This window comes from Caretta caretta, chromosome 2, assembly GCF_965140235.1.
Source record: "Caretta caretta isolate rCarCar2 chromosome 2, rCarCar1.hap1, whole genome shotgun sequence".
Classification (NCBI taxonomy): Eukaryota; Metazoa; Chordata; order Testudines; family Cheloniidae; genus Caretta; species Caretta caretta.
This window is the reverse complement of record NC_134207.1, coordinates 269951161-269965654: the sequence shown is the minus strand read 5'-3', so window position 1 is coordinate 269965654 and position 14494 is coordinate 269951161. Positions and strand designations below refer to the sequence as shown.

General features: G+C 53.4%; 1 protein-coding gene across 1 annotated transcript in view; it reads left to right on the top strand.

Moving 5' to 3' along the window:
- The first annotated feature begins 1518 nt into the window (after nucleotides 1-1518).
- Nucleotides 1519-14494, top strand: part of LOC125633066 (uncharacterized) — a 30902-nt gene continuing 17926 nt past the window's right edge. The window contains exons 1-5 of the mRNA XM_075124688.1: nucleotides 1519-1699; nucleotides 4498-4618; nucleotides 5328-5441; nucleotides 6228-7208; nucleotides 7284-7372. Coding sequence (XP_074980789.1) covers nucleotides 1676-1699; nucleotides 4498-4618; nucleotides 5328-5441; nucleotides 6228-7208; nucleotides 7284-7372 — 1329 coding nt within the window. The 5' untranslated portion in view covers nucleotides 1519-1675. The remainder of the gene's footprint in view (nucleotides 1700-4497; nucleotides 4619-5327; nucleotides 5442-6227; nucleotides 7209-7283; nucleotides 7373-14494) is intronic.

The following is a 14494-nucleotide window of genomic DNA, read 5'->3' as shown; positions in this document are numbered from 1 at the left end:
AGCTGGCTAGATTGTCGGGCTCAACGGGTAGTGATCAATGGCTCCATGTCTAGTTGGCAGCCGGTATCAAGTGGAGTGCCCCAAGGGTCGGTCCTGGGGCCGGTTTTGTTCAATATCTTCATAAATGATCTGGAGGATGGTGTGGATTGCACCCTCAGCAAGTTTGCAGATGACACTAAACTGGGAGGAGAGGTAGATACTCTGGAGGGCAGGGATAGGATACAGAGGGACCTAGACAAATTAGAGGATTGGGCCTAAAGAAATCTGATGAGGTTCAATAAGGATAAGTGCAGGGTCCTGCACTTAGGACGGAAGAACCCAATGCACAGCTACAGACTAGGAACCGAATGGCTAGGCAGCAGTTCTGCGGAAAAGGACCTAGGGGTGACAGTGGACGAGAAGCTGGATATGAGTCAGCAGTGTGCCCTTGTTGCCAAGAAGGCCAATGGCATTTTGGGATGTATAGGTAGGGGCATAGCGAGCAGATCGAGGGACGTGATCGTTCCCCTCTATTCGACACTGGTGAGGCCTCATCTGGAGTACTGTGTCCAGTTTTGGGCCCCACACTTCAAGAAGGATGTGGATAAATTGGAAAGAGTCCAGCGGAGGTCAACAAAAATGATTAGGGGTCTGGAACACATGAGTTATGAGGAGAGGCTGAGGGAGCTGGGATTGTTTAGTCTGCAGAAGAGAAGAATGAGGGGGGATTTGATAGCTGCTTTCAACTACCTGAAAGAGGGTTCTAAGGAGGATGGACCTAGACTGTTCTCAATGGTAGCAGATAACAGGACAAGGAGTAATGGCCTCAAGTTGCAGTGGGGGAGATTTAGGTTGGATATTAGGAAAAACTTTTTCACTAGGAGGGTGGTGAAACACTAGAATGCATTACTTAGGGAGGTGGTGGAATCTCCTTCTTTAGATATTTTTAAGGTCAAGCTTGACAAAGCCCTGGCTGGGATGATTTGATTGGGGATTGGCCCTGCTTCGAGCAGGGGGTTGGACTAGATGACCTCCTGAGGTCCCTTCCAACCCGGATATTCTATGATTCTATGACCTGGGCTCTGAGATTCACGGCCGCGGGGGGTGTTTTGCAGCACAGACGGCGCACCCTCATACCCCCCGGGGGGCACGTCTGCACGGCATCGTAACCCGGGCTTGGGACTCGGTGTTTCGAAGCCTGTGCTTGAGCGTCCAAACGGACCCAGGTGGGTCTGGCGGGCCCGGCCTGGGTTGCAGGACGCAGAGCTCCCGGCTCGTGTCTGCGGCTTGAGCTGCGTCCGCACGGCAGCAGGGCAAGGCTTGGCCCCCGGCTCAGCGGGACTCGGGCTCCCCCCCGCTCCCGGCGGGTGGGTCCCAGATCCTGCGGGCCGGCCGCAAGGGTCCCAGCCGGCCTTCCGCGCGGCGCGGACACCCTGGCTTTTGCGCTGCGCCCCCGCGCAGGGCCCGGCCGTGCCCGGAGCTGTCAATCAGGCGGGACTACATCTCCCACAATGCCCCGGGAGGCGGGGGGACGGGCTGGCTGCGGAGCATCTCGGCCCGGCCGGCCGGGCGCTACAGTCCGCCGGGCGGGGAGCGCAGCCCCACGGGCCGCCGGGCGCCCTGCTCCAGCCTGGCCCCGATCCCTGCGTCCCGCCCCCCGGCCAGCCCCGGGGCCAAGGGGCCGGAGGCCAGGGGGATGGCCGCAGCGGGCTCTGCTCAGGTAGGACGCTGGCCCCCCCGGGGGGCGCGGCTCGCTGGAGGAACCGGCCCCACGGCTAGCCCCACAGCAGGACCCTGGGCTGGATGCTGGGGTGGGGGGTAAACAGGGAGCGCCCCCTGCCGCCGCCGGGGCAGAGACAGGACCTGTAGCCCCACGGAGCAAGGCTGGCCCCAGAGACACCAGGTTGGCCAGGGGTCTCTGCTCTGCGGGACCCAGGGGGGCAGTGGGCAAACAGCCCTGGGGCGGGGTGGGGGTGTCTGCTTTGCCAGGGCCTAGACACAGGCCAGGAGAATGACTGCAGTGGGGCCCGGCGGGACGTGGGGGTCACTGGGGGCTCTCCCCATATATAGCCCCAGGATGGGGGGGGGGTCCTTTCTCTCTCACCTCCCTGTGTATTGACAAGGGAAGGGGGCTCTCTACGTAGCAGATAGGCTCGGGGTGGGAGGGTCTCTCCTCTGCCCCAGTGTGTGGCGGCTCTTTCCTCCAGTCTGGGTGTTTTAGGATGGCTTGAACAATACGCTTTGCTCCCTAGCAGAGGCCCCCGGGTAACAGGGCTACTGAAAGCGGCTCCGCCCGCAGGGAGCAGGGCATTGTAGGATGGCACGGTAATTCCTGCTTTGCCCTTGCCAGCCTGGCTCAGCAGAGCGTGCGCCGGGGGGCTGGAACAATGTGTATATTGGGGGTGCTGAGAGCCACGGAACGAAACTGTGAACCCGGGATATGATGGAAGCCACTTCCAGCCAGGGCGTGCGGCAGCATCCCCAGCACCCCTAGTTCCAGCACCTAGGAGTGTGCGGCTCTTTATTCCTATCCCTTGTCTCCGCTCTCCCCTGGTGCCTGCATTCACGGCGATGCTGCTTGGGAGACAGGGAAGATGGTTTAGGTGCAGGATTTTCCGCTCCTGAAACCTGGTCTCTGACCTGGTCACAAGCGAACTGAGTGAGGTGTCCCAGGCTGGCACCTGGCGGATGCTTGCCCTCATTATAAAACCACCTCCAGGAGACATGGTCAGACGTTTCTGGCCAGGAGAGGCCATACCAGTCGGGCCACGCCACATAGAATAAATTGCATCGCTCCCGTCCCCATTATTCCTGGCGCTGCTTGCTAATCCCTTATGGTCACGAAAGTTAAAATTGCCTCTAAAAATAACAGCTGAGAAAGGCGGGGGCAGTTCGGCAGCCTGGTGAGGACAGGCTGCTTTTGGGAAGTCATTTTAAAATGTGACTCACTCTCCTTGAAGGACACAGTAAATTCAGGCACCGAGGGCCTGGGACCCATGAGTACTACCAGCGAGGGTTGCTTGTGCAGTGTGGCTGATTCCTGGGCCAGACAGTGCAGGGCCAGCACAGAGCGTGTCTGACAGCTCAGGTTCCAGATCGAGAGTCCGATCCGGTTCTAGTTGATGTTGGGTTTTGCATGCCGCTTCTTGAATTGTTCTCTGTGCTGTCAGAAAACCACTGAGATGCTGGCCTGAAAAGAACCAAGACTTTTAATACAAAAGGCATGTTTAAAACATACTGTCCCATACAGTGACCAGGGCTTGCTCCTGCACCTCTCCCCCTTATCGCTCTCTCTGGGGCTGCGAGTTTTGCAGCGCTGTGCGTAGCTCTCCTTGCCACAGCATGATCCCTTCGCCCCGCTTCTAGCTCTCCTTGCGTTTCTCCTCTTTCACTCAGTTAGCCCATGTCTCCAGTGATTCAGGATCATTCCCCTTCCCCCACCCTTGTCCCTTTAACCTGGATCATCCCATAGCCTCCAACACAGGAGGGTTGAACCCTGGCCGGGTGATGTACGCAATGCAGAGGAGCAATCTAGAGCGGCATTACTGTGCAGTCTGACCCTTTCTCTCACTTTCCCCGTTCATAGAATCTTAGAATATCAGAGTTGGAAGGGACCTCAGGAGGTCATCTAGTCCAACCCCCTGCTCAAAGCAGGACCAATCCCCAACTAAATCATCCCAGCCAGGGCTTTGTCAAGCCTGACCTTAAAAACCTCTAAGGAAGGAGATTCTACCACCTCCCTAGGTAACGCATTCCAGTGTTTCACCACCCTCCTAGTGAAAAAGTTTTTCCTAATATCCAACCTAAATCTCCCCCACTGCAACTTGAGACCATTACTCCTCGTTCTGTCATCCACTACCACTGAGAACAGTCTAGAGCCATCCTCTTTGGAACCCCCTTTCAGGTAGTTGAAAGCAGCTATCAAATTCCCCCTCATTCTTCTCTTCCGCAGACTAAACAATCCCAGTTCCCTCAGCCTCTCCTCATAAATCATGTGTTCCAGTCCCCTCATCATTTTTGTTGCCCTCCATTGGACGTTTTCCATTTTTTCCACATCCTTCTTGTAGTGTGGGACCCAAAACTGGACACAGTACTCCAGATGAGGCCTCACCGTTCTTGTCTTAACCCTTGATTTGCAGGATTACTGGATGTGTTTAAGTCTCTCAACCCACCCCAGCCACCCCCAAGACTGAAGGGCCCATCATGCATCAGGAACTAGTTACTGCCCCTGTGTCTTGCTGGACTTACTGCAGATTCAAAGCAGAGAGATTTATTGAAATAACCAGCAAGCAGTTTTGCTTTATCCTTTCCCCAGCAGCCCTTTGGAGCTCACCTCCTTGCTGTCAGTTTTCAGGTAATGCCATTACTGGCAGACGGGCCTGGTGGGGAGCGGGGAGCACACTGTGTGGCCTAGGACCAAGGGGGTTTGCCCATATCTGGATCCTACTGCAGTCCCCAGTGTGGGCTCTGGCTATCCGTGCAGCCCAAGATGTTGAGCTGGGCGGCTTGTTGTTGCAGGTGGCGTTCGAGGACGTCGCGGTCTATTTCTCCCCAGAGGAGTGGGCAGCATTAGCGGAATGGCAGAGGGAGCTGTACCGGGATGTGATGAGGGAGAACTACGAGCTGGTCACCTCGCTGGGTGAGGATCCCTTTCGCCATTCTCTCAGGAGCTGGGCCATTCTTATTTAGGTGCCTGAATATGGAGTTAGGCATCTAACTTCCGGTTTCTAAGCTTGAAAATTTGGCCCATGTACTACCCTATCATTAAACATTCCTAGCACACCATGAGTGTATGACAGGTTTCAGAGGAACAGCCGTGTTAGTCTGTACTCCCAAAAGAAAAGGAGGACTTGGGGCACCTTAGAGACTAACCCATTTATTTGAGCATAAGCTTTCATGAGCTACAGGAATGCATCCGGGTTAGTCTCTAAGGTGCCCCAAGTCCTCCTTTCCATGAGCGTATGGTGCATTCTACAGACATTCAGTGAGACACAGTCCCTGACGTTACAATCTAACATGGACCAGGTAAAACATGGGACAGTGGATCGGGTAAGGAGGCCAGTATAGGACAGATTCCTGCAGAAAGAAGATTGAGAAGTGTCTCCAGAGACTGACAGCTGGAGCAGAAGAGGTATGTAGGGGCAGCAGGACAGAAGACACGAGTCGGAAGTGGGCCAGATAGCTGGAGGTAGCACGAAGGACAGAGGAGTGTGAAATGTTTGTGCGCCATGAATTTGGAGTGGATGGATGGGTAGTACCTTTGACAATGAGGATGGAGGAGCCTTCTTCCAGATTCTAATGACATTAATGTAAATGTGAGACTTTGTTGTTCTCCGTCCCTGGAACAGGGTGGCCTGCTGTCAAACCAGAGATCATATGTAAAATTGAGCAAGAAGAAGAGCCATGTGTTGGAGACCCTCCACATCCCAGAGAGTGGGGGACCCCCCAAAGCTTCTGGGCAGGTGAGTAGTAGCAGGAGAATCCCAAAGGATGGGGGAGCTAGACAGAGAAGAGTTGGACATTCGAAGGGTGGCCTAATGAACAGGGCATTGGACTGAGAGTAACATTCATTAAAGGCAATGAGGGGCTGTGATGAAGCCTGTGTGTGTTGGAAGAGCATCCTAACTCTGTTAGTGTGTCGCCAGAATTCCTCCATGGCTGGAGCCAGCTGTGACTTCCCAACAGGACTAATTAACTCATAGCCTGAGTCCCTCCCCATCCCCCACCGCTCCAGGTGCGAGAAAGTTACTGGCTTATACTGCCACTCCAGAGTTCCCGTTCCTGGGAGCTCACGTTCTGCGCTGGGGAAGCTGGGGTCAGAACCTAGGCTGAATAAAATAGAAACATGACTGGCAGGAATCCCCAGTTTATGATCTTGACTGCAGGCTGGCCGGAATGGCCGAAATGTGCTTTCTTAGGCCAGAAGAGCTCTGTTGAAATTACTGGGCTGCACCGGTACGACTGACAGCAGAATCTGTGTCTCCGCGGGGGTTCTCTTTCAGGTCGTGGGAGCCAGACCCGTTTAGGTGAATGCAGCCGGCTTCCACTGGCTATTTCTTGGGCGGTAGAAACTTGGACATGATGGGAATGTCACTATAATTTGTGGGAAGAGAGGGGATTTCCAGAGTCTCTCTGGGAACCCATTGGGATTCCCTCTGGAATGGGGGGGGTCTTGTTAAATGGGCAGTTTTTTTCCATCCTCAGCACCTGAAATAACATCTGGACTCTTCCCCCTGTCTTCTTTCCAGTAGATGATGGAATCAGGATTAAAAAGGAGGAGCAGGAGGAAGACACCGAGACCCCAGAACCTCCCAGTGCATTCTCGGGAAAGTTGGAGGAAGAGAGCAGCCCGCCGCGGTGTGTGAAGAAGAAGAGCAGCCTGGCTCAAAGCAAATCCCACCAGAAGCTGCGAAGCCATGTGGCCAATGCTCAGGACAAACCCCCGAGGGCTCCTCCCCCAAAAGCCTCTCTAAAGAAGATTCCCCCGACGTGTCCAGAGTGCGACAAAAGCTTCAAGAGTAACACGGCCCTGACCATCCACGAAAGGAGTCACACAGGGGAGCGGCCCTTTAAATGCCCTGAGTGCGGGAAGGGCTTCCCATCCAAGGGGGACCTGAAGAGACATCAGAAAACCCACGTGGGGAAGAAGGATGCTGCCCCCGAGAGAGGGAGGAGCCTTCCTGAGAAGCTGCAGCTCCTCAGGCACCAGAGAAGCCCTCAGGCACCCAAGAGGCCGCACACGTGTGCTCAGTGCGGGAAGAGCTTCAACAAGAGCCGAGACCTCCGAAAGCACCAGCGCACCCACACGGCGGAGAGGCCGTTCCTCTGCCTGCAGTGCGGGAGCAGCTTCCGGCTCAAGCAGATCCTCGTGTCCCACCAGAAAGTGCACAGGGGAGTGAAGCCGTTCCAGTGCTCGGACTGCGGGAAGAACTTCAGCCAGAAGCACCATCTCTTGAGCCACCAGCGCACCCACACCGGGGAGAAGCCCTTCTCCTGCACTCAGTGCGGGCACAGGTTCAGCCAGAAGCACCATCTGATCAGCCACCAGCGCATCCACACGGGGGAGCGGCCTTTTGCCTGCACCGAGTGCGGGAAGAGCTTCAAGGACAAGAAAACCCTCATCATCCATGAGCGGATCCACACAGGCGAGCGGCCCTACAAGTGCAACGAGTGCGGGAAGACCTGCAGCCAGAAGCAGCACCTGAAAAGCCACCAGAGGGTCCACAGGGGCAAGAGGCCACGTGGCGAAGTGGGGGAAGGCCTGGAGGATGAGGTGGGTTTCTGCCGCCAGAAGGTCCAGGCAGAGGAGAAGCCGTATCAGTGTGCGGAGTGCGAGAAACGGTTCCGGGACGAGCGGATAATGCTGGCGCACCAGAGAACCCACACTGAGCAGGCACTGCTGAAGAGCACCAGGACAGGCGCCAGTCGGAGCCCACAGCCCGTGGTCCAGCAAAAGCCCTTCGCCAGCACCCCACAGTGCAGGGCAAACGTTAGCCAGACGCCGCCTCTTAGAGCCCACCAGGGAACCCCGGCTGGAAAGAGACCTTTTGTGTGCAATGAGTGTGGGAAGAGGTTCGTGCAGAGCAGACACCTTGTGCGACATCAGAGGAGCCACACGTGAGAGAGAACCATTTGTGTGGGTGGAACATGGCAAACGCTCTGTCTGGGAGTTGGGATCTGACAAGATGCAGGAGTGAAGTGTCATGAGCACTAAATTAGGCAGAACTGCTCCTGTGAGACAGCATGTCTTCAGAGGCCACCAGAAGCTACCTTCCAACCTGGGTGTGCAAAAGTGACATTTATGACACACAAACTCAACTCCCCAGGCCCATTCTTGCCGTGGGACCTTGCTTAAAAACAACTGACGTGTCAGTCTCCTCTCCAGAGTACGAATTTTCTACAAGCAACTGGATTGGCCTCCTAAATGTATTGGTTGTTTGGCTGCCTAGTAAATACACTAAAATATCTTAACCAAAATATAAATAAGTGCCCCATTACCTACGTTAGCTTTCTAATTACAGTAGAACCGTGCTACTTTGCACAAGTGTCTGTGAAAATTGATGAATCTTGTAAATGAGACGCTCAGCGTATCATCAAAGAGCAAGGACGCCGCCCTGTAATGAACATGGTTCATTTATTCGGGCATGACATTTAGGTTTATTTATGCTATAGTCTATTAGGAAGTGCTCTGCGGTGTACTTTGTGAAAGTGAGGAAGTCTGAGTCGTATGAGAATTCACTGCACCACTCGATCAGATCTTGGCAGAAAATTGTGGCAAAGCTGTCTTTTTTTCATTTGTTTAGTGACGTAATTAGCAATGGTCTGCTGTGTCTGCTTTGATTTTATCCTTCCCATATAAATCACAGACCATTGTAAACTAGCAGGTATTAGCACTAAGATGCTATTCCTAGTCACATTAAAGTCCCTATGGAATGTTGCAGCATGCTGAATAAAATCCATGTTAATACACACACAAAAGCTGGGGAGGTTTTTCTCTCTAATTAATAAATTAAAAGCTTCTAAAAATGGCAGATGCCCTGTGAGGTGCATGCCATTCCTTGGCAGTCCTGCATTTCTCCTTCCACCTGGCACACTGCTCCTACCCATCCGTATCTCTCTTGTGCCCTGAACCCAAGTGTCTGGTGTGTCCATTTCCTGTCCTTTAAAGCTATTTCTCCTGCCAGGTTCCTATCACCATACAGCAGTGGATTCTCTATGCTCTTCAAGAGTTGGATCCCTTTAGGGATAATCCAGTCCCACTGATTTGACTTCAGTAGGAGTCAGAGTGGGCCCGTTGGGTGTGGGAGTGAGATCTTAGGGTGACAACCATCTCCCTGTGACTTGTGGAGGTGCCACCCGAGGCTGGACTGACAGCTGACGTCGCTGCCTCCCCAGTGTTCTCTACAAGAGAGTTAATTGGCAGGTTTTCCCCACAGAACCCATCACTTCGACCAGCGATCCTCAGACTGCAGCTCGCGAGCCACAAGCGGCTCTTTACTGTGTCTCCTGCGGCTCTTTGCAGGCCACGGTATTAACACGTGGTGTGATTGAATTATTAATCCATCAGAATACTTTTACTACGTTATTAACCAATTCGGTTGTCAGCTTGCTCTAAGTTAGTAACTTATTTGCTGTGAGAATAATTATATATAAAACCAAGCGTTCCCCCTGTCGGTCACGCTGCGGGGGCTCTTTTGGGTCAAGTTGATTGCTAATTTGGCTCCTGAACCACTAAGTTCTGAGTATCACGGGCCTAGAAACGTCAGTCCATCTGCTGCAGGTATTTCTGATGTTCAGTATTTGTGGTGGCTTCTTGCCTGGGCCCTTGTGGGTTTGATAATCATCTGGTTGCTTCAGGGAGATGTAGGTACAAAATGTAGCCTCGGTGAAGGTTTTGTAAAACCCAACAAATAAACCCACTTCCGTGTTGCTTTTTAGTTTAAATGAAACAACAGGTTTCGGGGTTCAATCCCTCCCCTGCAGGGCTGAAATCCAAACCGCAGCGGCACTGTGAGGGCAGGAAGTGAAATGGACGACAAACGGGAACGCTTCTAGCAAAGCTAGCTGTCTAGCTCCACTTCCCAAGAAGACTGAAGTGCAAAACATGAACAAAAACCAGCCTCATTCATGAGGAGCCAAAGGAGATGGTTTCATTTTTTCTGCGTTAATACTAAGAGCAGAGTTTTATGTATGTATTATGTTGACGGTTTCCCTTGAATAGGTCATGTGGCATATTCTCACTGGAGACTAGCTTGGCCATCAAAAGGCCAGCCGTCAAAAACACAGACGTCAACAAAAAAGTCTCGGTGCAGAGTGGGGTGCCGGCGGGAGGGGCTTAGCCAGGTTGGCGGGGGGCCGAGTCAGGGAACGCAGTTCTGTTCTCTGAAAGCGGATGCCTGAGTGAGGAGCCAGGCAGTGAGTGCTGCCGTGGGGATTCAGTGAATGTACCTTAGCCGCAGTTCTGCATGCTCTGTGTTGTGTGGGCCGTTCGTAACGGTGTAGCACGGTAACGGCTGTAGGTGGTCTTGCTTTTGCTTTCGCTTTCTTTTTCCTTCAAAAGAACAATTAAAATAATATAAACTTAAAGTGAGTGTGTCAGCTGGGACCTCACCAGCCATGCTCTCCGAGGGCACGCGATAAGGGCCAGGAGGTGGCTGGCGGTAGTGCAGATCCCGTTCTCTGTCCCGCACCAGGAGCCGGTGAGAGGTAATAAAGGGGAGAAGGGCTGCTTTGCAGGAGTCCAGGTCAATGTACAATGGGCATGGAGGCCAGTCCTGAAAAGTGCAGGTGGTGCCCAGGCCGAGCTCTGCAGAACAGATAAACGAGATCAGTGGTCCTCAACCAGGGGTCTGGGGCCCCCTATGGGGCCTCGAGCAGATTTCAGGGGGCCTCCAAGCAGGGCCAGCATTAGACTCGCTGGGGCCCAGGGCAGAACGCCGAAGCCCCTTTGCATGGGGCCGAAGCCCAGGCCCCTGAGCACCCGGGGCGGAAGCTGAAGCCTGAGCAATGTAGCTTCCTGGGGGCACCTGTGGCGTGGGGCCCCAGGCAAAGGCCCGGCTTGCTACCCCGTAACGCCGGCCCTAGCTTTTATATGAGAAAACCAGTTGTGGCCCAGGTGGGCCGTGGAGATTTTATAGTATATTGCAGGGGCCTCAGACAGAAAAAGGTCTCTGACCCCCATCAGACAGACCACTGCAAGGAAAGCCAGGTGATTAACCAGACATGCTGAGCACCACTGTTCGATCAGGCAGCTTTCTATTGCACCCCTCCTATGCCGGCTGCATGGGTCCCAGGGGCCAGCGGAGCAGTGGGAATCGGTGAAGAGCTGGCTGGCTGCATGATGCTGATTTGTTCTGTTTCTAGCTTCTAGATTGCAGCTACAGCGACATCAAATATTTCCCTAGTGTTACTTTTCCATAAAGCAAATTGCTCTTGTCGTAACTGCAGTTTAGCCTGGGATCAAGCCTGGGCAGCGGTGCAAGTGGAATCCGTTTCTTACTGGTACGGAGGGAGCCATGGGGGGCACGTGACCCCCCACGTGACTCTGCCCTGCCCCCAGCCTGGGGACCCCACGCTCTCCCCGTCCCCTCCCCATGATCCACCCCCCTTACCTGGGGGCGGGGCTCTGTCCTCCTCCCGCTGCGCCTTCGGAACCACAGCGGTGAACGGAGCAGAACGTGGGGCCACGGGGCGGGGCCACGGGGCAGGGCCACGGGGCGGGGCCACGGGGCAGGGCCACGCCCGCAGCTCCTCCGGCGCGGCTGTACCGCCCCCAGCCCTTCCCCGCAGGGCCTCCTCCGTCTGAACAGCAGCCGGCCCTGCCAGAGGACAGGGCTGGGGGGTGGCCCAGCAGCCGTGCCGGAGGAGCCGGCAGCGTGGGGCCACCCAGTGCCCTGACGTTCTCCCTGCCCCGCTGCGGTCAGGGCCCGCCCAGGAACTGCAGCGGGGAAAGCAGCAGACTCCTGACAGCAATGCCGGCGGCTGTAATGCCCCTGCCCTGTCCTCCAGCCGGCCGCTGTCAGACGGAGGAGCTCTGCGGGGAAGGGCTGGGGGTGGCACAGCTGCCCGCCCAGTGCCCTGCCACGTCCTGCTGCTCCTCGTTCCGGAACGCCATACCTGCTGTAAATACCTTGCTGGTACGGCGGACCGGACCGCCCTACTTGCACTGCTGAGCCTGGGAAAAATAATGGACAAGCTGAGGAGGGATTGAGTTGATTAAAGAATTAACGGATGTGAATATAATTAATGCCAGACAGCACGGTTTTATGGAACATGGGTCTTGTCCAACAACCGGAATACATAAGGACAGCCACACTGGGTCGCACCAAAGGTCCATCTAGCCCAGTCTCCTGTCTTCCGACCGTGGCCAGTGCCAGGTGCTTCTGGCAGTCAGAGGTTTGGTGACACCCAGAGCATGGGGTGGCATTCCTGCCCATCTTGACTAATAGCCATTGATGGACCTATCCTCCATGAACTTGTCTAATTCTTTTTTGAACACAGCTATACTTTTGGCCTTCACAACATCCTCTGGCAAGGAGTTCCACAGGTTGACTGTGCGTTGTGTGAAGAAATACTTCCTTTTGTTTGTGTTAAACCTGCTGCCTGTTCATTTCATTGGGTGGCCCCTAGTTCTTGTGCTATGAGAAGGAGTAAATAGCACTTCCTTATCTACTTTCTCCACACCAGTCATGATTTTATAGACTTCTATCATACCCCCGCAACCCCCGTCATCTCCTTTCCAAGCTAAAAAGTCCCTGTCTTATTAATCTGTCCTCATATGGAGACTATTCCATCCCCCTAATCATTTTGTTTCTCTTCTTTGCACCTAAGATATTGAATTCTTTGATGAGATTACAAATTACTATGTAAATGTTAGACTTTTGTAGGAGATTTGACTTAGTACCACATGGCATTCTTATTAAAAAATAGCACTATACAATGTCAACAGAGCACATGTTAACTGGTTTAAGAACTAGCTAACTGATAGATCTCAAAAAGTAGCCATCAATGGGGAATCAGCAGCAAATGGGGGTGTTTCTAGTGAGGTTCCACAGGGATCAGTATGAGGCCCCACACTATTCAACACTTTCATCAGTGATCTGCAAGTAAATATAAAATCCCAGTTGATAAAATTTGTGGATAACAGAGGTTGGCAGGAGGACAACAGGGCAGTCATACAGTGCAATCTGGATCACTTGCTTAAGTGCGCCCATTCAAACCAAACACATTTTACTACAGCCAAAGGCAAGGTCTTATACATTTAGGAACAAGGAACGCGGACCGTACCTACAGATGGGGGAACTGGATCCTGACTCTGAAAAGGGTCTAGGGGTGAGAGTGGACAAGAGACTGAACCCGAGCTCCCAGAGTGTTGCTGTGGCAAACAGGGCTAATGCGACCCTTGGATGTATAAACGGAGGAGTGGTGAGTGGGGCGGGGGGGGATTTCACCCTGGTACACAGCACTGGTGAGACTGATGCTGGAATACTGTGTCCAGTGCTGGTGTCCACATTTCAAAAAGGGTGTTGGGCAGAAAAGAGCCACAAAAACGACTCAGCTGAAGAAAATGTGAGAGACTGAAAGAGTTCCATCTCTTTATGGAAAGGAAGCCTGAGCAGGGACTTGGTTACAGCCTGGAAGTACCTTTCTGGGGAGAAAACACCAGGTACCTAGCAGGCTCTTTAATCCTGCAGAGAGAATCATCACAAGAACTAATGGCTGGAAGCTGAAGCCAGACAAATTCAAATGAGAAATGAGACATGAATTTACAACAGTGAGAGGCTTAACCCTGGAAACAAAGGGTCAAGGCAGTGGTGGATTCTCTAGTTCCTGATGTCTCCAGATCCAGACGGCCTGCCTTGTGGGAGATAGACAATAACATACAAGTGGCAAAGAGTCCTGTGGCACCTGATAGACTAACAGACGTATTGGAGCATGAGCTTTCGTGGGTGAATACCCACTTCGTCAGATGCATGTGACGTCTGTTAGTCTATCAGGTGCCACAGGACTCTGCCGCTTTTACAGATCCAGACTAACATGGCCACCCTCTGATGAATAACATACAAGTTATTGCATTGCATTTAGTAAAATACAAGTTACCGGGTCAATACAGAGGTAACTGGATGGTGTTTAATGGCCTGTGAGATGCATGAGGTCAGACTAAGACTGGTGGTTTTCAACCTGTGGTTCGTGGACGCCTGAGGGGGCTACAGAGTGTCTAAGATTTCCAAAGAGGCCCGCACCTCCATTCGGAATTTTTTAGGGGGCCACAAATGAAAAAAGGTTGAAAACCACTGGACTAGCTGCTTGAATGGTCCCTTCTGGCTTTAACAGTAACCAACCTTTACCACTGCTCCTGCTAGCCCCAGCTACACAGCGCTGGCCCGACTGGTGGGGGAGACAGAACCGTTCTAACACTCTCCCGATCTAGCCCTCAGTCCACTCTGACATGGCTCCACGATTCAGTCACGTCGCTCAGCCCTAGTTCTACAGGGGCCCCCCAATGCACGTTGTGCCACAGACTCCCAACAGTTGGGGAAGTTCAGAGGTGAATCTGGATCCAATCTCCACAGCTCCAGCTCGAAGTGAAATAACTCTGCTTCTCCAGCCCAGGATCTCGGGGCACTTGACAGAAGTGAATACAACGAGAGCTTCACAAGTCACCACTCTCCTCTGAGTGCTATGAGAAAGGTCAGTATTATCTCCGTTTTACAAGCGGGAAACTGAGACACAGAGAGGTGATGTGAGTTTCCCATGGTCATCCAGCAAGAGCGTGGCAGAGCCAGAAAGAGAACCCAGATGTCCTGAGCCTGGTCTTGTATCTTTAACCATGAGACCATTACGATCTCAGCATCCTGTCTCCAGAGCCTTCTACAAAGAAGGACCCTGCTGCATTTATAGTGCTGCAGCGCCCAACAGTGCAGCATGTGTGGTGGGTGCAGTCCTGCAAGGCTGGCTAAGGGAAGAGGAGATCCGGCCGCCCCTGATGCCCTCACGATGCCTAACCATATAATAA